Raw genomic sequence first — 22,168 nt, forward strand, 5'->3', positions numbered from 1 at the left:
TGTTTTATTGAATTTTTTCCCTCAAAGGAAACTGAGTGAAATGAAGATGTGCATTCTTTTTTTTTTTTTTTTTTTTTTGGTTTTTGGGCCACACCCGGTGACGCTCAGGGGTTACTCCTGGCTATGCGCTCAGAAGTCGCTCCTGGCTTGGGGGACCATATGGGACGCCGGGGGATCGAACCGCGGTCCGTCTCCTAGGCTAGCGCAGGGTAAGGCAGGCACCTTACCTTGAGCGCCACCGCCCGGCCCCGAAGATGTGCATTCTTAATAAAAAAAAAAAAAACTACAGCAAACAAAAATTCTTTCTGCTGAAATTTTCATCACCGAAGCCTTTCTTGTTTATGAAATGAGGTACCTAGTGACTTTTCCATCCAAGGGGAAACAACTAAGAAAGAAAAATGACATTTAATTAAAAGTTAAAAAGTGTTTCTAGGGCTATAAACATAGATAAAAATCATCAGCTTTTACCTTCATAAACGAGTGAGTTTCCTCTCTTTAGCCCATTCTTGGATTTCTGCTTCTCCAAATATGAGGTAGATGATCAATCCTAATAGGTCAATGGCAAACAACAGGAAAAAGGTATTCCTCCATCCAAATTCAGGATCCTAGGTACACAAAACCTCTGATAAATTTTACCCCTTTCATTTTCTTCTCTATAGGTGTAGCTAAGACAACAGTGTCCACCAGTGGGTTTCCATGACAGATTTCATCTCCTGAAGGTAGCTTGATAATTGAGTAGAAAATTTTCATGATATAGAAGACCTTTATCATTATTGTACAGAATTGCATTGGTCACTATTTACAACGTAACATCTATTTTTCTCTTGAATCAATCTAGGCTTTATGAAATATGCTTTTATTTTGCAACCTAAGAATGTTTTCAATGTTATTCTTAAGTGGAAATGATTAACAGTAAAAGATAAGAAACTCTGGGGTTTGTAGGTAAAAATGAAAAATTGAGTCTTTAAATGCTCTGAAGTGGGGACTTATTCTATCAGAATTTCATTTAATCATCAGGACATGAAAGTAGTAAAATTTCATACTTGTGATTGGTATGAGAATTAGATACAACGAGATTACTCTACATCAAATTCCTCTAGTAGATTTTGCTTGTATCAGACATAGATATGTTTAATTTCTAATCTCTGCTTTTACAAGGTTATGCAAACATAAATTTCAAAATGATGTCGATGATATGACAAATCATATCCAGGTATAGGTTCATCAACTCAATATGAGTTGTATGAGTTCAGTTCTAAGATAGAATATTATCTCTTGAATTAAAATTTTCCAGGCATAACTTTTTCTTTATCACTGTTTCTGAATTATGGAATTCAAAGGGAATTTTTATTTTCTCAGCAAGGAAATACTACCTGATTGAGAAGAAATCCACACACTGTGGGTGATAAGATAGCAGCTGTTTGTGCAAATCCCCTTGAGGCTCCCATGAGGAAACTGGAATGTCTGTGGGTGACAGGAATATTCCAGGTTAAAGTCAGAAGTTCTCCACTGTGTCCCTCTACCTTAACCTGCATGTATGGATCCATCAAATCATTACATTAAGAAACACCAAGACACCAAGGCACCTCCACAAACCTGAGAAAAAGTGGATACAAGTCCTTTTGTGATTCTAGTTCATATATTAATTTTATCCTGTTATTTGGAAATAACTTTGGAAAATAAGTTGAAGATTCTCAGAAAGCTACAGGCAAAATATTTCTCAGAAAATATGAAAATAAGGACCGAAGAGATAGCGTGGAGGTAAGGCATTTGGTTCGAATCCCGGCATCCCATATGATCCCCTGAGCCTGCCAGGAGCGATTTCTGAGCAAGGAGTAACACACGCTGCCGGGTGTGACCCAAAACCCAAAAGAAAAAAGAAGGAAGGAAGGAAGGAAGGAAGGAAGGAAGGAAGGAAGGAAGGAAGGAAGGAAGGAAGGAAGGAAGGAAGGAAGGAAGGAAGGAAGGAAGGAAAGGAAGGAAGGAAGGAAGGAAGGAAGGAAGGAAGGAAGGGAAGGGAAGGGAAGGGAAGGGAAGGGAAGGGAAGGGAAGGGGAAGGAAGGAAGGAAGGAAGGAAGGAAGGAAGGAAGGAAGGAAGAAAGAAAGAAACAAAGAAAGAAAGAAAGAAAGAAAGAAAGAAAGAAAGAAAGAAAGAAAGAAAGAAAGAAAGAAAGAAAGAAAGAAAGAAAGAAAGAAAGAAAGAAAGAAAGAAAAAGAAAATATGAAAATAAGAATGGATCTTCAAGTCCTACCTTGGAGCAATATCTAAAGCATTGATATAGATCCCAGATTGACATAATGGCATCAGTCCAACTGCGATCATCAGTAGGACCATTGTTGTGATATAGCTGGTGGTGATGTAGGGCAGGACCACAATCAATAATGAAGGGGGGAGATTGCCTAGGGCATGAGGAAAAAATAAATGAAACAATGAGATATATCTTCCTATTGTATGGATGCTTTGTTATATATATGACCGTCAGGCTTGATTCTTACCTAGAAATGTGGCAATTTTCCTCACTGTCACAAGCCTAAAGTTCTTTGTTAGGAGAAAATCAGCCAGTTGACCTCCCAGCATTCCAGTGATCCAGGACACAATGAAAGGAAGGGCAGATAGAAATCCATTCTGAAGGTGGGGGGGGGACATAAATAAATCAACATAATAAAGGTCACACATTTTATGCAAAATACACTAATAATCATCTTGCTGCAACCTGAAATCACTGATCTCTTATCAAAAACAATTAATTTTTCTATCATACCTAGATTATTTTTTGGGATCAATGTTTCTAGGTGGGATGAATTGGTGAGCCATGCAAAATGGGGGAGGAGAGCGGAAAAATATACTCACATTTCGGATGTTAACCTTAAACACAGAGCTGATGTAAGTTGGTGTGTATGTAACTATCATATTAACCAACCACTGATGGGAGAAACCGCACAAAAACATGGACCAAAGTGGTAGAGATCGGAGCATGGCTTTGATGGGAAGAGAAGGCTCAGAAGATATGTTGACCTGAAAAAAAAGTTCACTGGTCACAATAGTAAGATCTGAGTCATCTCAAACTTTTTTTTATTGGTCTGTTTGCTTGTTTTGGGGCCACACCCAGCATTGCTCAGGGCTTCCTCTTGAGTTATGCTTGGGACACCATACCGGATGCTGGGGAATTGAACCTGGGTCAGTTATGTGCAAGGCAAGTGCTCTACCTGCTGTACCACTATGTCTGACCTCCATCTCAAATGTTATTGGTTATCCTGAGAAATCCAAATCAGGACACAAGCTCAAATGGAGAAAGATGGAGTCCTTACATGTACCTGTTGTGCCAAGGAAGATATGATATATTCCTTTTCTGTGATGGTTATCCATGGGTGAGAGACGGGGTCGTCATAAACCAAAGTAAACCAGAGGAGACAGGAGACACAGCCCACACCTCCTGCAAGCAGAGGGGAAAATTGGCTCACTCAACTGATTTCTGCCTTTCCTCCAAATTTCCTTTACAATAGGACATCTTTTGGCATATCTTTTGGACATATATATTGATATATGTCTGCATTCATAACAGTACCTGACATCTCTGAAAAATTCCACATGCATACCACAACTTTCTAGAACTCATCCATTTATTCTTTCTTGATTAGATGTGTTTTAGAAATCACAAACTTTACAACAGGCTCAATATTTGATGTCTTGATATTTTGGATACTTACAACATTTATGGATTTTCACGTTTAGCAATATAGCAGTTCTCCATAGACCCCAGTGTGGTTTCTTAAAATTTAACTTACTTCTGACTCACATTAACTCCCTGCTGTCCTGTGACACTCCAGAGGTCAGTTCTGGAATATTGTCTCCTGCTCAGTTGCTGGTATAAAAAAGTATTTCCACTGGTTGCTCTTTGACTAGACTACACAGTCCAGGGTTCCTCCATTACCCACAAATAATTTTGCATGACTAGCATGACTCATGAAATTCAGGGGAGAACTTATTTATATTCACTGACTTGTCATTAGGCCTATACTAAAGGATAGGTCAGCTGGAGATGATAATGTCTTTAATGTCTTTTGAAAAGTTTTAATTTGATGGAACCCAGCCTATTAATTAGTCATATTATTGGACTGAGCCTTACTTTTCTACCATATACAATTATGCCTAAGGACAAAGTTGTTCTCATTTCCTTTTCTAGGGGGATAATAAACTCAGAGCCTAATAGTACAGTTTGTTCAGGAGTGATTTGAGTTGGATTTCTGTATATGAAACATATACTTTTCTGTATAAGATATGATCAAAAATTAGTCTTTCAGGGCCAGAGTTTTAGCACAGCTGGTAGTGCATTGCCTTGCTTGCAGCTGACCTGGTTTCAATCCCTTGGAGACCATATGATCCCCAAGCCTGCCAGGAGTAATTTATGAGTGTAATTCCGGAATGACCCCTGAATGCTGTGGGGTGTGGCCCAAAAAAGCCAAAAAATAAAAGTTGGTGTTTTATATTCATACATGCAACTTTTGTTAGTTAAAAACAACTATGTGGGACAGGAGCGGTGGCACATGGGTAGAGCATTTGTCTTGCATGCGGCTGACCCAGGATGGACCTGGGTTCGATCCCAGGCATCCCATACAGTCCCCTAAGCCAGGGCCAATTTCTGAGCATATAGCCAGGAGTAACCCGTGAGTGTCACTGAGTGTGACCCAAAAACGAAAAAACAATAACAACAAAAAAACCCAACAAATAAAAACAACTATGCTAAGTTTACTTAATAGCCTTTACACCTTGTCAAAAATCATTTTCATTACATTTGTGAGTCTATTTATGATTGTTTTTTCCCACTGACAAATTTATCTTTATGCCTATATCATATTGCATGCAGTTTTATTTATTTATTTGGTTTTTGGGTCACACCCAGCAGTGCTCAGGGGTTACTCCTGGCTCTATGCTCAGAAGTCGCTCCTGACAGGCTCAGGGGACCATGGGATGCAGGGATTCAAACCACCGTCCTTCTGCATGCAAGGCAAATGCCTTACCTCTATGCTATCTCTCCAGCCACTATTGCATGCAATTTTATAATATGTTTTGGCACCAATTAACTTTAATCATACTAATTTTTATTCATCTAAAAAGATAGTTTTATTTCCACAATACCTTTTTTTTTGTGAATAGGTCTTTTATATCATTGTCTGATATCCCTAATTAGAGAGGTTATTGAAAATACTAGCTAGATGTAATTTGAATTTTTAAATTTCTAAACATTTTTATGTATAAAATATCCTTATTTTGTCTCTATTTTAGCTCTGTATCAGGATTTTATATTGAATTTTTTTGTGTGTGTTTCTTTGTTTTAATCTTGGTTTGGGGGCCCACCCAACAGCACATGGGGGTTACTTCTGGCTCTGCACTCAGAAATCACGGCTGGCAAACTTGGGGGAACATATGGAATACTGAGGATTGAACCCAGATTGGCAGTATACAAGGGAAACGCACTATCTGCTGTGCTATCACCGGGTCCTGAACATTTTTCCTTAGCCTTTAAATGTGTTTTTGATTTTTCATTTGTATTGTTTCTTACAATCTTAGTTCCTCTGTCTGTAAATTTTCTTTAGTTTTATCTGGTCATAAAATTTTAAGACCGCTGTTTTTAGTCATTTGGTGATATCTCAATTTTTAGTATTTTTATGTTTCTTATGTTTAAGATTTATAAATATTTTGAGGTCTGTGAGATAATAGTTTCCATCAAATTTGGAAATATTGCCATAATTTATTTAAAGACTTTTATTTAGTTATTCCACTTTAGTCTCATTTGTCAATTCCTCTTCTTACAGATGTTCTTATTTTTTCCCCCTTTCTTGACTCATTCTCAACAATTTTCATTGCTTTTTCTTTACTTTTTTTTTTTTTTGGCTTTCAAATAGTATTTTACTGACTTTTTTTTTTTTATTTAAATACTGTAGTTACAAGTGGAAGGGCTGACAATAAGCTAGGACAAATTAGGTATAATTTAGGTGTGATATATTAGGAGTAACCATGCTTTCTGGCTTCTGTTTTTGCTTGCCTTTAGAAACTCTTGAGTTGGCTCTTAGTTGACATAAGCTCTGCCATTATAGAACTTTGGCCATTACAGGCCCTGACAAGTAGGCAGTAAACAACTCACTGACTGGGGTGGCCCCAGCTGGCTCAAAGAGATAAGGGATGTGTTTACACTAACAGAGTAACTACCAGCTGGAAAACATGATTTAAAGTTAAGCATTGGAGAACAATATGGGTACTGTGAGAATTAATAATCCAAGAACACATAGGATGGAACAATGGGTATAGAGTAAGAGTGACGTTGAGATTAATGCTTTTTTGCTTCTTTGCTTCTGCTACTGGCTTGCTCTGAGCTACAGTATAAGAAACCAGACCCCCCACACCCCACCTCTTAGCCCTTGTAACTGTGTTACCAAGGAAACAAGGCCTCCATCCTGCCAGATCAGGAGCCTCCCAAGGGTCAACTGGATGGTACAGGCCAGACCATCAGGATGTGGGCTAGGGTGGCTGACGTCAAAGGGGGTTTTAGCTTATTGGTTGTTTTCAACAGTAACAGTTGTGTGAACCAATGAAATGTTTGAAGTTTGAAACCTCATTATCATATGGATTACTATAAAGGCCCTGGGTTTCTAAGCTTCGGGCTTCCACAAGCGAACCTGCTGCGTCAGGAGATGGTGGATCCCAGAGCTCTGGAACAATAAATCTCGCTTTGCTGATTGCATTCTCAAGATTCGTGGTCCTTATTTGAGGTGGTGGGCTTTCCCGGACCCTTTAATACAAGGTTGTTCATAATACAGTATTTTTCCTCCACAGATAAAGTTGTTCATGATTGAGTTACAGTCATACAATGTACAACAACCTTCACCAGTGCACATTTCCTGCCACCAATGTTTCCTGTTTTCCTCTCCCCCTTTCTGATTTCCTCTCCCCTTCCTGTCTCTGGGGCATATGTTTTTCTTCTCTATATCTATCTATCTATCTATCTATCTATCTATCTATCTATCTATCTATCTATCTATCTATCTATCTATCTATCTATCTATCTATCTATCTATCTATCTATCTATCTATCTATCTATCTATCTATCTATCTATCTCATCTATCTATCTATCTATCTATCTATCTATCATCTATATCTATCTATCATCTATCTATCTATCTATCTATCTCTATCATCTATCTAGTTCTCTTTCTCTTCCTTTTATCCTTTTAGACACTTTGATTTGCAGTACAATGCAAATGTTCTGTTTCCTTCCCACCCAGCTATTGCTTTTTTCTAATTTCACTCATCTTTTCTTCTGCTGTCTCTAATATGCTGTTTATTTAATCCAAATATCCAACATTAGTATCCAAATATTAATTTGGATATTAATATTAATGACTAATTAAACCATGCTAATACTTTAATTCACATATAAACATACTGTTCATTTAATCCAAAATTAAAGTTTCTATCTCTAGAAGTTTAAATTGAATTTTTTCAAAGCTTTTCCATGTCTAACTTTTTAATGTTTCACTACAATAATTAGAACTATATATAATGCAGCTATTATAAATATAAGCTTTATTTATAATAGACATAATAATATCTACTTTAACTCTAACATTGTTTTGGTTCCTGGTTGGAGCTAATACCTTAATCATTTCCCTTAGAAAATCTTCCTATTTTTTCCATGCCTGGTATCTATTGATGAAGTCAGAAACAAAGAATTATATATTGTAGGATACTGAACACCTTGTATGCATATAGATATATTTGAGACTTGTTCTAATATAATGTTAAGCTATATGGAAACTGCATTATTCTTTTTTAGACTTCCTACCATCAGTTGATGGAGGGATTTATGACATCATTTCCTCTATAATAGTATTATTCCTAACATACTAAAGCATTTAATTTGGGGGAGGTTTCCTGTTTTCACTCATCTTTAAATAAGTAAAAATAGATATTGGAGGGGGGGCTGAACAGTGGTGCAAGCGGTAGGACGTTAGCCTCACATGTGGCTAACCTAGGACGGACTGTGGTTTGATCCCCTGGCTTCCCATATGGTCCCCCAAGTCAGGAGCAATTTCTGAGAGCAAAGCCATGAGTAACCCCTGAGCATCACCAGATGTGGCCCCTCCTACCAAAATAGATACTCAGGGACTCTTCCTCAGTGTGACAATTTGAGAATAAGAAGAAGCTACATACCAAAGATATAAAAGGCAAAAGGCCACCCAAGAGCTTGGCTGATGATGCCACCCAGGAGGATGGCAGTGAAGATTCCAAGCATCACTCCTGCAGAAAGACAGACGGAGAGCTGTGGGTTCTGGACGACAACATATGGAACAATTGATGACACATGGTAGAACGAAACCAAAGAGATAAACATACTAGAATAGTACAAGCTTTAGACTGATGATTTAGTTCATATGCTCTCCTGACTGAATTTTCTGAAAATTCCCTCATAACATTGCAGATGACAGCAATGCTATCTTTGATGTTATCTCATTTAAAATCACACACATCAGAGGATTATCATAAAAGCTAATTTTTATTACAGAGAGCAAATGTTCATCTCATATGCATCCCTTATCTATCTCCACTCATTACACTAGCCATCTAAAACAATTTATTTTAATATGAAGGTATAAATGTTCTTCTCTAAAGACATACATAATATAAATTTTCATTATATATTTCTCTTTTACATGCATTTGTGTACAAAGATAATTGTATGTGCATTTATGCATTCTGCTTAATATACATTTATATGTGAATAATTTATTATAATACAGACAATGAATTTTATAATAATATACAATATATAAGCATATATTTATAAATATATAATAAATAACAATAATAAAAAACAATAGAATATAATGTAAGATGGTATAATATAGTATAGTATAACACAATATTGTATGATATATAAAATAATATGTGGTAATATTATTATAGATTGATATACATATTAATAATATATAAATACATATTAAGCAGACTATTAAGGTAAATTGATTTCTCCATAAGCTTGCTAATAATCACATTTTTGTTTTTGTTTTTGGGTCACACTCGGCAGTGCTCAGGCGTTACTTTTGGCTATGCACTCTGGGTCACCAGGGATTGAACCTTGGTCCTTCCTAGGCTAGCACAGGTAAGGCAGATGCCTTACCTCTTGTATCACCACTTCGGTCCCAGAGTTTTTCCTTTTATTTAAACACTGTTATTACAAAGTTGTTCATAACTGAGGTTCAGTCTTAAAATGTTCATCATTCTTTACCGGCAAACATTTCCCCCACCAATGTCCACAGTTTCCTCCCCCTCTTCCCTTCCTGTCTCTGGGGCAGGTATTTAACTCACTCTCTCTCTCTCTCTGTCTGTCTGTCTCTCTGTCTGTCTGTCTGTCTGTCTGTCTGTCTGTCTGTCTGTCTGTCTGTATCTCCCCCCCCTATCCCTCTCTTTTTCTTTTTTCCTCCTTTTTAATTCTTGATAAAATATTTTTAAATTTACACAGATTTGCAGAGTATTTTCATACCTAAGAAGGCCTTTGTCTTCTTTACTAGCTGCAAACTTAAGCTATTTTGGTTTTTATTCTCTATAAACATTTTCATAAGCTGGTCAAATGACAAATATGTGAATTATTACTAATTTTTATTATAGTTTACTTTCAGTTGTGGAGCCAAACATGGCAAATCTCAGGGCTTATTTGACTCAATGCTCAGAGATTATATGGGTTTGGGGCAACGACATGGGGTACTGGAGATGGGGTGAATCCTGGTGAGCTGCATGTAAGTCAAGCAACTTCTCTGCTGTACAATCTTTCTGGACCCCAATTATAACTCATTTATTTGTTTGTTTGTTTGTTTGCTTGTTTTAGGGGCACACCCAGTGGCACTTGAGGGTTACTCCTGGCTTTGCACTCGGAAATAACTCCTGGGGGGTCAAACCTGGATGGCCACATGCAAGGCAAACACTCTACCTGTTGTGCCGTCGCTCTGGCCCCTAGAACTCATTTTAAATAAGCATCACCACAATATATCACTGTTCTGTGGCATTCAATCTTCATGTAAAAATTGGTCTTGTAAATACTTTTATGTCATTATGACATAAATTCTACATAGATTCTACAATGACATAGATTCTCCATTTTAAAAAATTATTAACATAGGCTTAATTCTTTTTTTCTAAATAAAGCATAATTTTGCTTCTGTATCATAGTCTATGAGAAATAGACTTCCTAGATCGAAGCCTGTCTTTTATACACCTTGCTGAAATATACTGTTAAAAGATTGTGTCAAACTCATTGATTCATTTAGTTTTAATCTATTTAAATTTGTATTCAATTTTATAATTAATTGCTAATTACAATAAATAAAACACACATTATTTTCTCATCTCTCCAACATCCTCAATTTATAGAAATGCTTTTTACAAATATGAATAAAATATCTACTTCTCATTTTTATTTTATTTGTGAACTGTATGTTCATAATTTTTTCCTTTGTCTCTTTCATTTGCCTCCCTTTACAGAAATTTAATGTGCTGTGATAGCTATGCCTCAGCTTAGTTGACTGAAATTATTTTCTCTAATCTTTCATTTTGCTTTTGGAGCATTTTATAATTCAGCCCACATAAGCTTTTACGGAGTCGGTTCTTTAAGTTTCTTTTATAATAACCTCTACATTTATTACTTTACTTTGTAAAGAATTTATTTCTTTAAGAAATTACTGTCAGTCATAAGAATTTATTACTGTACTTTACTTTGGGCTTTTCCTATCAGACAATAAAAAATATTGCTTCTTCATTTTCCTTCTCTTTTTTTGCCATGGCCTTTATTTAAGCATCTTATTGGTGTTATAACATGAAGAATTATAGGCATGCTGAAAAGTTCAATAGGCTTATCCAAGAACACATGATTAGCAACAGAGAAATTTAGCACTAGAAATAATAATAATAATAATAATAATAATAATAAATCTGGCCTGAGCATTAATAGAGGGAAATGAAGATGATCACTTTCCTAGACACCACTAAGTTGCCAAATGGATACCTTTTCTAAGCTCTTTCCCTAATCTTTTTTTTTGTTTGTTTTTTTGGCCACACTCGGGAATGCTCAGGTGTTACTCCTGGTTATGCCATAGCTCAGAAATTGCTCTTGGTTTGGGAGACCATATGAGATGCTGGGGGTTGGGGGGATCAAACTACGGTCCATCCTAGGCTAGTGTGGGCAAGGCAGTTGCCTTACTGCTAGCGCCACCATTCCAGTCCCTCTTTCCAATCTTTATAATAATTAATTTTAATTACAATAGTGGGGTCAAGGGCCCGGAGAGATAGCACAGCGGTGTTTGCCTTGCAAGCAGCCAATCCAGGACCAAAGGTGGTTGGTTCGAATCCCGGTGTCCCATATGGTCCCCCGTGCCTGCCAGGACCTATTTCTGAGCAGCCAGCCAGGAGTAACCCCTGAGCATCGCCGGGTGTGGCCCAAAAACCAAAAAAAAAAAAAAAAAAAAAACAATAGTGGGGTCAAGTTCCTGAGTCCACCAACCCCATGCCCTTCCTGGGCAGTTATTCATATATTGGCATTGACAAATCTTTATTGACTTCAATTCCTGGATCTCTTCTACCCATAGGCAAAATAACTTCATATTTAAACAAACAAACGAACAAAAACAAAGCAAAACAACACAAATTTCCCACTACTTCAGTTTTCTTTCTTTCTTTCTTTCTTTCTTTCTTTCTTTCTTTCTTTCTTTCTTTCTTTCTTTCTTTCTTTCTTTCTTTCTTTCTTTCTTTCTTTCTTTCTTTCTTTCTTTCTTTCTTTCTTTCTTTCTTTCTTTCTTTCTTTCTTTCTCTCTCTCTCTCTCTCTCTCTCTCTCTCTTTCTTTCTTTCTTTCTTTCTTTCTTTTTTTGGTTTTTGGGCCACACCCGGCGTTGCTCAGGGGTTACTCCTGGCTGTCTGCTCAGAAATAGCTCCTGGCAGGCACGGGGGACCATATGGGACACCGGGATTCGGACCAACCACCTTTGGTCCTGGATCGGCTGCTTGCAAAGCAAACGCCACTGTGCTATCTCTCCGGGCCCATACTTCAGAGTTTTCATGTACTCTGACATGTTGCTGTTTCTCTTCAGGGAAAATTTCTCAAAGGGTTATTTTTCTGCCTCTGTTTTCTACATTCCTTTAACTCTTCAGCCAATTCCAGGCAAACCTTCAATCCTTCACCTCCCTAGCTCACTAGCACAGATACAGCCTTTGACAAAATCTTTGAGATCTTTCAAAGCCTTTCCATGACCTTCAATGACATTGTCAAAGCAGTTCAATTGACCCCTGAACCTCTGATTGAATGTTGTTTCCTGAGCTCAAGAGAAGTTTTTCCGCTCCTCCAGCTGCTTGTCCCTCACTCACCATTGTTTCAGGTTTGCTTACTGGAGCACTTCCGAAATATGTCCTTGTTTTTCTTCTTTCTTCCACCTATGTCTTTTCATTAAGTGATTGTATTCAGTTCCGGGACTTTACAAAGACTATATAGTCGAAGGAATTTCAATGTCTGGTTTTGTTTCACATTTCTACCCATGTTTGGACTCTCAGCTGATCTCCATTCTGCTACTTCAGAGTTCAAATCTAACACTTGATTCAAGTACCTTGAAAAATCACATTAGATGTCCACAAATCTATCTGTGTATATAAGACTGCTATCAAATTGGTATATGCACATCGAGGTTTATGTTGTATGGATTTAGTTTTTTTCACCTTTATTAGTGTTAATATATTTGATTTTATCTTTTTGAACACTGTAATGCATGTTGCAGTTTTTTGAGGATATTTATTTTTACCATAAAACATATTACATACATATAACACATATGTATATGGTTTTGGAGACCACAGCAGGTGATACTTAGGGGTTACTCCTGGCTCTGCACTCAGGAATTAATCCTGGCGTTGCTTGGGGGACCATATGGGATGCTGGGAATTGAACTAGGGTAGGTTGCGTACGAGACAAATGCCCTACCCATTGTACTACTATTTTGGCCCTGAACATATTTTAGGTAAGGATTAATTCAATAGCTTATAATATAGATAACATATCTATAGGCTGTTTAACTTAAGATAATTGAGTAAAATGACATGTGGCTTTGAATATAGATAGAAATGGGAAGACCAAGAGATGCATAGTATTAATAAAATACTGATGATTTTACTATGAGATTCAATCATTCCTGGGTTCATGAATGCTGGATCTAGAGAAATCTGAGTGTACATTTCTTCTAACTTTAGGGACAGTCACCTGTAATGACTATTTTTAAATAAGTCATAGCTAATATTTGGAGCACAGAAAGTAATGAAAGCTCAGAAGCAAATTGTTCCATAATCTCTGCTAGAGTTTGCCTGTTAGAATATCTTGGCTACCATTTTAGCCAAACATTTTTTTTTATTTAAACACCTTGATTACATACATGATTGTGTTTGGGTTTCAGTCATGTAAAGAACACCACCCATCACCAGTGCAACATTCCCATCACCAATGTCCCAAGTCTCCCTCCTCCCCATTTAGCCAAACATTTTAGCCCCACATTGTTGAAAACTAAAAAGATTGACAAGTATCTGATTTTAGTCATAAGCTTTTTACCTGATAAAGCAATGGAACAGAGTCGGCCTCGTTCATGTGGAGGACCCCATCTTTCCCAAATTGCAAATTGACCCCCAAATGCCGAGCCCTAAAATAAAAATGGAGTTCTTCACATAGCTGATACCATATAGAAATTCATATCAAGTCACATTTATAAAAGATATGCTTACCTGAACTAAGCCCTGAACCACTCGAACTGTAATGAGAACAACTAGCCCGTGGTCAGCTGCCAGAGGAATGAAGAGAGTGAGAAGCGTAGATCCAAATAAAGAAAAACCAACCACTTTTTTTGTTCCTATTCTTCCAGCAAGGTATCCACTGGGAGCCAGGGTCAAAATCATACCATAGTTGACAGAAGCAAAGATAATGCCCTGGATTTGAGGGCTCCAATTATATACAGATGCCTTTATGAAAACAAACAGAACGCTGTAGTAAAACTTTTATAACTGGGTTCTTGAATAACTTAAGAATATTAAGTGCTTTGACTTGCTTTCAAATCACTATTTCAATTTTAAAATTTCACTTATAAGCTTTAGAAAAATATGGGGCTGAGGAATAACACAGCGGTAGGGCATTTGCTTTGTATGCTGCTGACCTGGAACAGATCTGGGTTAGATCCCTGGCATCCCATCTGGTCCTCTGAGCCTACCAGGGGTGATTTCTGAGTGCAGAGCCAGGAGTAACACCTGATATATATTTGTTTTCAGATATGTGAAAGTGAAGTTATTGGGGAAAAATGGAAATTAAAAATCATATGGACGAGAAGAGGAAAAAAGAAAGACAAAAGAAAAAATACAGTGGCAAGCTTGTTTTTGAAAATTATTGTATCACTAATGAAGTCATTAATACAATGGCAAAAAGTTTAGTAAATTTCTGTTATATGTCCAGTCTGTTAAAATGGGGTGGGTTTTTTATTTGTTTTGTTTTTTGTTCGTTTTGGTTTTTGAGTCACACACGGCAGTGCTCAGGGTTTCCTTCTGGCTCTATGCTCAGAATTCGCTCCTGGCAGGCTCAGGGGATCATATGGGATGCCGGGATTCAAACCACCGACCTTCTGCATGCAAGGCAAATGCCTTTCCTCCATGCTATCTCTTGGGCCCCAAAATAGGGTGTTCTTTTAGGGATGACAGAATCAAATAAATGAAGTTGTCCAAAAATTTCAAGCTACAATATTTTGAATTTGAGGGGAATATAATATATGTGTGTATATATATATATATATATATAAGCTTTACAAAAATTAACAAACAGCAAAACACAAGAGCACAACTCAAATCTTGCATTGCTTACCTTTGAGAGAAGACTCCTTTGGGCATCAAATGAGTCAGAAGGCCCTTCTGTGGAACTATTAAACTGGAACTGATAGTTTGTGTTGTTGACCATGGCTACCATGGTGATATTCATGATGATACCCTGTGCCCTCAATGTGAAGTTGCAGAGATGTGTGATAAAGGCTATTCCATAACGGGCAGAACACAAGGTTGGAACTGGAAATAGGACATTGAATTCGTATTTTCAATATTTAAAATACTTTACAGCCAATTTGTTTTATACAAGTTGTTATACAGAAAGATATTGCAGATCAGAATGAAATTTTTTTTTGTAATTTTTCTTTTATATTTCCAGGTTCATGATAAAATTACTCACAAGGATGTACAGATAGGAATACATATATATTTAATATGTATAGGTAATAAATATTTATAAAATAAACTTATTTTTAAAATTTTATATTATTTTACATTATATCTTTTATATTATGACTTTTATTAATGATATTTATTTAATTTAATTTAGATTTTAGCTCTTCAATGGTGTAGATTATTTTTCACTTCTGTCCTTAGGTACTGAGGTCAATCTTAGGTTTCTATTTAAAAGTTAAACCTCTTGGATGTTCAAACCAGGAGTTTCACTCTTTCTTTTATTGATTGAGATGTAAACAGAGCCATGAAAGATAAGAGGTATGTCGGCCTATGCAGCACATCTCAGGAGAAGAGAGTGGGCCAAGGCCCAATACTGCTGAAGTCACTCTTATTGCCTCCCAGAATCACCATTTCCCTATGGCCTCCCTAGTCACTGACCCTCTACTATTCCCCGCAGGAACATGAATCTGACCACACTTCAGGTACTCTGGTTGTTTGACTGATATTACTAGGGCTTTTGTGAAGCAAGTGTGGGCATCCTCCCCTATGTCTTCTGGCAGCTATAATCATACCCACAAACACAGTTACCATGTTTGAATGGGGTTTTATTCTAGGAGGCCCTGCAGCTGAGTCTATACCCCTAAAATTCAAAATATTATAGCTTGGAATTTCTGTACAACATCATTTGTTTGATGTTTTCACCCCTAAAGGAACACCCGAATTTAACAGACTGGCCATATAACAAAAGCTTACTAAACGTTTTGCCATTGTATGAATGACTTAATTGGTTATACAGTAATTTTAAAAAATGAGCTTGCTATGTTACTTTTTCTATTCTATTTTTTTCTTTTCTTTTCCATATAATTATTTCTTTCCATTATATTTTTACAAGAACTTTGCTTTTACATATCTGGAAACAATGATCAACCATGTCAACTATGTGATGCATTTTCTTTAAATAAATAAAAAAATTTTAAAATGCAGAAAAAGAAAATGAAACCTCTTGAAAGATATTCTATTAGATCTGATACAAGTATTTATTAATATTAGCCTTTCAGAGTAAAATTAATTTAAATTTTACCTTTAAAAATATATATATACATACATATGCTTATACATACGTATATATTTATAGACATATATAAAGTTTCTCATGAGAAAAATAGCACAGCTCCACTCCAAGCTCTAAAAGAAAAATAATGGCCACTGACTCTTCTCAGATAGACTGATCCAGGCTGATACCTCTGGAATTTCTCAGAACCAATGGTGGCAGATTCCCCTTTCTCCCTGAAGCCATAGCAACCCAGCACCACACTCTATATTCTTTGACAGAAACAGCCCAGCTCTATAACTTGGCCTTATCAAACTGCTAAGCCACCATAGTTGTTTCAGATCTGTAGATTTTGAACACCTCAAAATTTTATAATAGTGTCAGTCCCATAGTATCACAGCAAATTTAATTGGAAAGTTATATAAAAATCTAGCAAGTTGTATTATGAACAACATTGTAAATTATGTTGTTATAATACAAATTGCTTAAGTTTGCAATGAAGTCAACCTTGGTCCCCCTTACCACACATCTTTATTTTTAAAATTTTGGATAAATATAATTTAATGAAACACTATTTCTCTACTACTTTCAGCTTTGAAACTTGCCTTATAAAATTTCCAGATTGTTTTTAATTCTTGGTAAGTGAGGAATTGATCCAGATATATATACATATATATACCTATATATATATATACATATATATACATATATATATACATATATATATATATATATATATATGCTCAATGTCATGAAGCAAGAGAAGCAGAACTCATCTTCAAGCAGAAGGTTCTATCCACCACAATAGTCATCTCCAAATATTTCTACTGTACACATTTACCAGTATTTTTTGTTGTTGCTTGGTTTGGGGCCACACCCATTGGCTTTCATAGTTATTCCTGGCTCTGTACTCTGGGAGTAACCAGCTCTAGATATGCAGGACTAGGAATCACAGGACCAAAGCTGCATGCAAAGCAAATTGTCTCTCTTTTGTACTATCTCTACAGCCATAAGTAGAATACTTTCAGAATTCTAGCCAATGTATGTTTTATTTGTTGTTTGTGAACCATATGTATGTTTTGCTAACTTAATGTGAATAAAATAGTCAATTATAATAAACGGACACCCCCTTTATAAAACAAGTAAAATGATGCAAGAAGATAGATGAAAACAGTATCACATAATAGAATTTGTCTTTCAGGAAAAATGGGTCTTGTTAAGAAGAGATTGTGAGGCTGGAACCATACGTACAATGTTTTATTAGGGATTTACTTTGCACGCAGCTGACCAGGTTTGACCCTTGGTATCTCGAATGGTCTTTGAGCTGCTAGCAATGAGTCCTGGCGAGCCAGGACTAAACCCTGAGCGCCACTAGATGTGACCCTAAAACTAAACAAAACAAGCAAACAGAAAAAAGAAGCAATTGCACTCATAGAGAAGTAAAGAATTGTAGATAAAGAGAGTAGCAGTAGGAGAGTTAAGATGTGATCAGAGCTCAGGGAAATCTCAACAAGGGACTAATCCTAATTTAGGGTTTCAATTATACCATGGCAGGAGAGGGTCCTTAGAGAACTTTTTGTTCTAAATAATTAGAATAGAATTACCTTTTACTGAGAAAGGGAATTTTGTGAACTGAGAAGATTGTGAGTTAAGAGAGTGATCAAGGGCCCGGAGAGATAGCACAGTGGCGTTTGCTTTGCAAGCAGCCGATCCAGGACCAAAGGTGGTTGGTTCAAATCCCGGTGTCCCATATGGTCCCCCGTGCCTGCCAGGAGCTATTTCTGAGCAGACAGCCAGGAGTAACCCCTGAGCAATGCCGGGTGTGGCCCCAAAACAAAACAAAACAAAACAAAAAAAAAAAAAAGAGAGAGTGATCAAGAGTTTATTATCGAATGGAGATGGAGCTAGAGAGTTCTCAAAGATCTTACGCATGTATTTGGCATGTAGAGAGCCCAGGAACTAACACTTTAAGATACAGGCTTGGTGGGCCCCAGAAACCACTGGGAGTTCTAAAATGCAAATCAAATCAAAATTAATGAAGAGGCTATCTAGAGCCTCAATAGAAGACACTGAGAATGTGGTTTATACAATTGAAGAATGAAGATGAGATTAGGGGCCAATAAATAACTTTGGAAATTAATAGTCTATACATGATACTCAAAGCCATAATATTTGAAAAATGAGACCAAATAGCTAAGAGAATCCATAAGAATCTACAGAATTCAGAGATCAGGCTCAGAGATCATATGAATGTGGAAGAATTAGCATAGCAAGGCTGGAGAAATACAGCAGATAAGTCACTTGCCTTGCAAGTGAGCTATCCTGGTTCAATCTTGGGCACTGCAAATAGTCCTTTGAGCACAACCAAATAGTCCTTTGAGCTCAGAACTCAGCCTCTGAACACTGTGATTTAAAAAAAAATAAGGGAAAAAATAGCATCAAAACTGAAAAGTAGGGCTGGAGAGCTAATTCAGGTGCTAGGGCACTTGCCTTGCTTGCTGTTGACCCAAGTTTGACCCATAGCACCACATACAGTCTTGCAAGTGATCCCTGAGAATAGAGCCAGAGGTAAGCTCTGAGCACAAAACAAGACAAATCAAAAGAAAAGAAAAGAAAAGAAAAAGAAAAAGAAAAAGAAAACAGAAAAGTAGTGGTCACTGGATAGGAGGACAATTAGGAGAATGGAATGTCCTGGAAACCAATGGACAAAGGGCTTCTGGAAAGAGGCACTCAACGGGTATATTAAATGTTCCTATTAATTCATATAATACAAAGTCGAAAAAGTATAAAATCCTCATAGCAATATTACAAGGAAGCTACTTGTATTATCCTCATTTTATAGATTAGGATTCACACATGCACCGTGTGTTAATGTGTGCACAGTGAGTTACTGTATTTATGACCTTCACAGCTAATTTCTCTGTACTTTGTTTTGTTCAAGGGAGTTTCAAGATATTTACTGTTCTACAAGTCAAGTGCAACTATCTATGTAATTATGGAATTCTGTGCCATAGAAGATAGGGGAAATGTTCTGCATCTGTAAGTCCTGAGAATTTACAGATAAAGAAAACTTAATTAAAACTTACAGTTAAAAAGTGGTACCCTAAAGTTAATTACAAAGCCTTCCCAGCAAGGTCAGACTGCTCCCTCTTTTGGAGGAGCACTAGTCTTAGAAATTAATGGGAGGTAAAAAAAACTTTTTTAAATAAACTGACTATACTGTAGTTACCATAGGGAGCTTAAAATATTTTATTTGTAAAAAATTTCCTCCTGTATTCAAGGCAGGCTGTTGGCATAGAAATGCCAATAGAATCCATTAATATTTTATAAGTTTTGGTAACTCTGGTTTCCCTAGATTTTCTTGGGAACCTAGTGACTGAAAATGATATAAAAGAGAATATTAGAAAATCAAGAAACTGGCCAGTGAGTGAGTGAGAAATGGCTGCAGGTGGGGGTTTCCAGGCAGAGTGCTGACTGCTCTACCTGCAGAATCTCCACCGGGCTGTGCTTCTTCTGAGGAACTGAGCACCGGAAGGGAGCCCTGTCCTACCCTTCTCTGTCTTTCCTGAACTCTGGAAGCTCTCCTCAGAGCCCTGGGAAGCGAACCCCAAAGAAACTACATTCGGGAGCTACCCAGCGAGCCAGTGAGTGAGTGAGAAAAGGCTGCAGGTGGGGGTTTCCAGGCAGAGTGCTGACTGCTCTACCTGCAGAATCTCCACCGGGCTGTGCTTCTTCTGAGGAACTGAGCACCGGAAGGGAGCCCTGTCCTACCCTTCTCTGTCTTTCCTGAACTCTGGAAGCTCTCCTCAGAGCCCTGGGAAGTGAACCCCAAAGAAACTACATTCGGGAGCTACCCAGCGAGCCAGTGAGTGAGTGAGAAATGGCTGCAGGTGGGGGTTTCCAGGCAGAGTGCTGACTGCTCTACCTGCAGAATCTCCACCGGGCTGTGCTTCTTCTGAGGAACTGAGCACTGGAAGGGAGCCCTGTCCTACCCTTCTCTGTCTTTCCTGAACTCTGGAAGCTCTCCTCAGAGCCCTGGGAAGCTAACTCCAAAGAAACTACATTCGGGAAGAGATAACAATGCTATCTGGGCAAAAGCCGGCTCCCTGTGTGTGACACCAGGCGGGGAAAATCCGCGAAAGTACACCGGCCCAGTGGGGCTCAACTGTGAAAGACTGTGAGTGTGACCTGTCTATGTCTGTCTACTGTCCTCTTGCGTGAAACTCTTGCGAGTGGGGCAAAAAGAGGCTCAGAGGAGCACGGCCGCTCCGCTTCGCTACGCGGCCGTGCACTCTTTCTAAGGAAAGAACTCCATTGCAACAAGAAGGAAAAATCACACTAAGAACGGCGCTATATCACAGAAGCAAACATTTCTCTCTGGACTGTCTTCTCTGTTGCATGCTCGGGCCTAAGATTTGACCCAGTGTGAGGCTTCATCCACGGAGGACTCCCCTTTCTTAGAGGCAAGTCAGCCCATCCAGAAAGGGAGGAGCCAGAGGAGTGTGCTGCCTACATCATATAGACAATGAATACCACCACAACACGTAGAAAAACCCACAATACAAGTGTGACAATGGGGAAACAACGCAGGCCAGCATCAGACATAGAGAATGAAGATGACAATTCTGAGGACCAGATAATGACTGAACAACTAATCAACCTCTCAGATAAGGACTTTAGACTAGCAATATGGAAGGTGCTCAACAGACTCCAAGAAACCATGGATCGAGTTGAACAGAACACTAATAAGAACCAAGAAAATATGAAGGCAGAAATCACAAAACTCCAAACTGAAATAACATGTCAACTAACAGGACTGAAAAAGTCAGTAAACGAAGTGAATGACAAAATGGATAAGCTCTGGGACAGGGTATCAGAAGCTGAGAATAGACTTGGTGCTGTGGAAGATGAGATACATAACAATTCCATACAGCAGGAGAGATTGGACAAAAAACTTAAAGCAAATGAGCAGACAATGGAAAAATTAGTCAAAGAATGGGAACAGACAAAAATAGAAGTCTATGATAAGATCAACAGAAACAACTTAAGAATCATTGGAGTCCCAGAGACCCAGGAAGAAAATTTCCAGGAAGAATCAATGGTCAAGAACATCATTAAAGAGAAACTTCCAGAGCTAAAGAATATATGTGATCAAATCCTGCATGCCCGAAGAGTACCAACCAAAAGAGACCCCAGAAAAACCACCCCAAGACACATCCTAGTCACAATGACAAATCCCACAGATAGAGACAGAATTCTGAAAACAGCAAGATCAAAAGGGGAAATCATGTTCAAGCAAGCTTCCCTGAGATTTACAGCAGACCTGTCACCAGAAACACTCAATGCCAGAAAGCAGTGGTGGGATATTGTGACAAGACTGAATGAAATGAATGCTTCACCCAGAATACTATACCCAGCAAAACTCACTTTCCGGTTTGATGGAAGAATACATGGTTTCACAGACAAAAAACAGCTCAGAAACTTCACAGACACAAAACCAGTCTTAAGAGAAAAACTGAAAAACCTAATCTAAGACAAGACTACCCAAAAGACACACCAAATTTTGAAATAAAGATGGTGTTAAATCCCAGGACAATTCTTTCTCTCAACGTCAATGGACTAAATGCACCAGTTAAGAGACACAGAGTGGCTAAATGGATCAAAAAACTCAATCCAACCTTCTGCTGCCTACAAGAAACGCACCTGAATAGTCAGAACAAATATAGACTCAAAATAAAAGGCTGGAGAAAAATTATCCAAGCAAACAACACCCATAAAAAAGCTGGAGTGGCCATACTAATATCAGATAATGCAAACTTTATACTCAGGAAGGTTGTAAG

At 37.7% G+C, this 22,168-nt stretch overlaps 1 protein-coding gene across 1 annotated transcript in view; it reads right to left on the bottom strand.

Annotated features, from left to right (window-relative positions):
- Positions 1-470: 470 nt before the first annotated feature.
- The window catches only part of SLC17A3 (solute carrier family 17 member 3), a 29,226-nt gene continuing 7,528 nt past the window's right edge, over positions 471-22,168 (bottom strand). Inside the window, exons 2-11 of the mRNA XM_049764817.1 lie at positions 14,925-15,121; positions 13,805-14,038; positions 13,635-13,722; positions 8,212-8,298; positions 3,316-3,434; positions 2,852-3,016; positions 2,497-2,626; positions 2,253-2,400; positions 1,374-1,464; positions 471-605 (exon numbers count right to left, since the gene is read on the bottom strand). Coding sequence (XP_049620774.1) covers positions 471-605; positions 1,374-1,464; positions 2,253-2,400; positions 2,497-2,626; positions 2,852-3,016; positions 3,316-3,434; positions 8,212-8,298; positions 13,635-13,722; positions 13,805-14,038; positions 14,925-15,121 — 1,394 coding nt within the window. The remainder of the gene's footprint in view (positions 606-1,373; positions 1,465-2,252; positions 2,401-2,496; positions 2,627-2,851; positions 3,017-3,315; positions 3,435-8,211; positions 8,299-13,634; positions 13,723-13,804; positions 14,039-14,924; positions 15,122-22,168) is intronic.

This window comes from Suncus etruscus, chromosome 18 (genome assembly GCF_024139225.1).
Source record: "Suncus etruscus isolate mSunEtr1 chromosome 18, mSunEtr1.pri.cur, whole genome shotgun sequence".
In the NCBI taxonomy this organism is placed as follows: Eukaryota; Metazoa; Chordata; class Mammalia; order Eulipotyphla; family Soricidae; genus Suncus; species Suncus etruscus.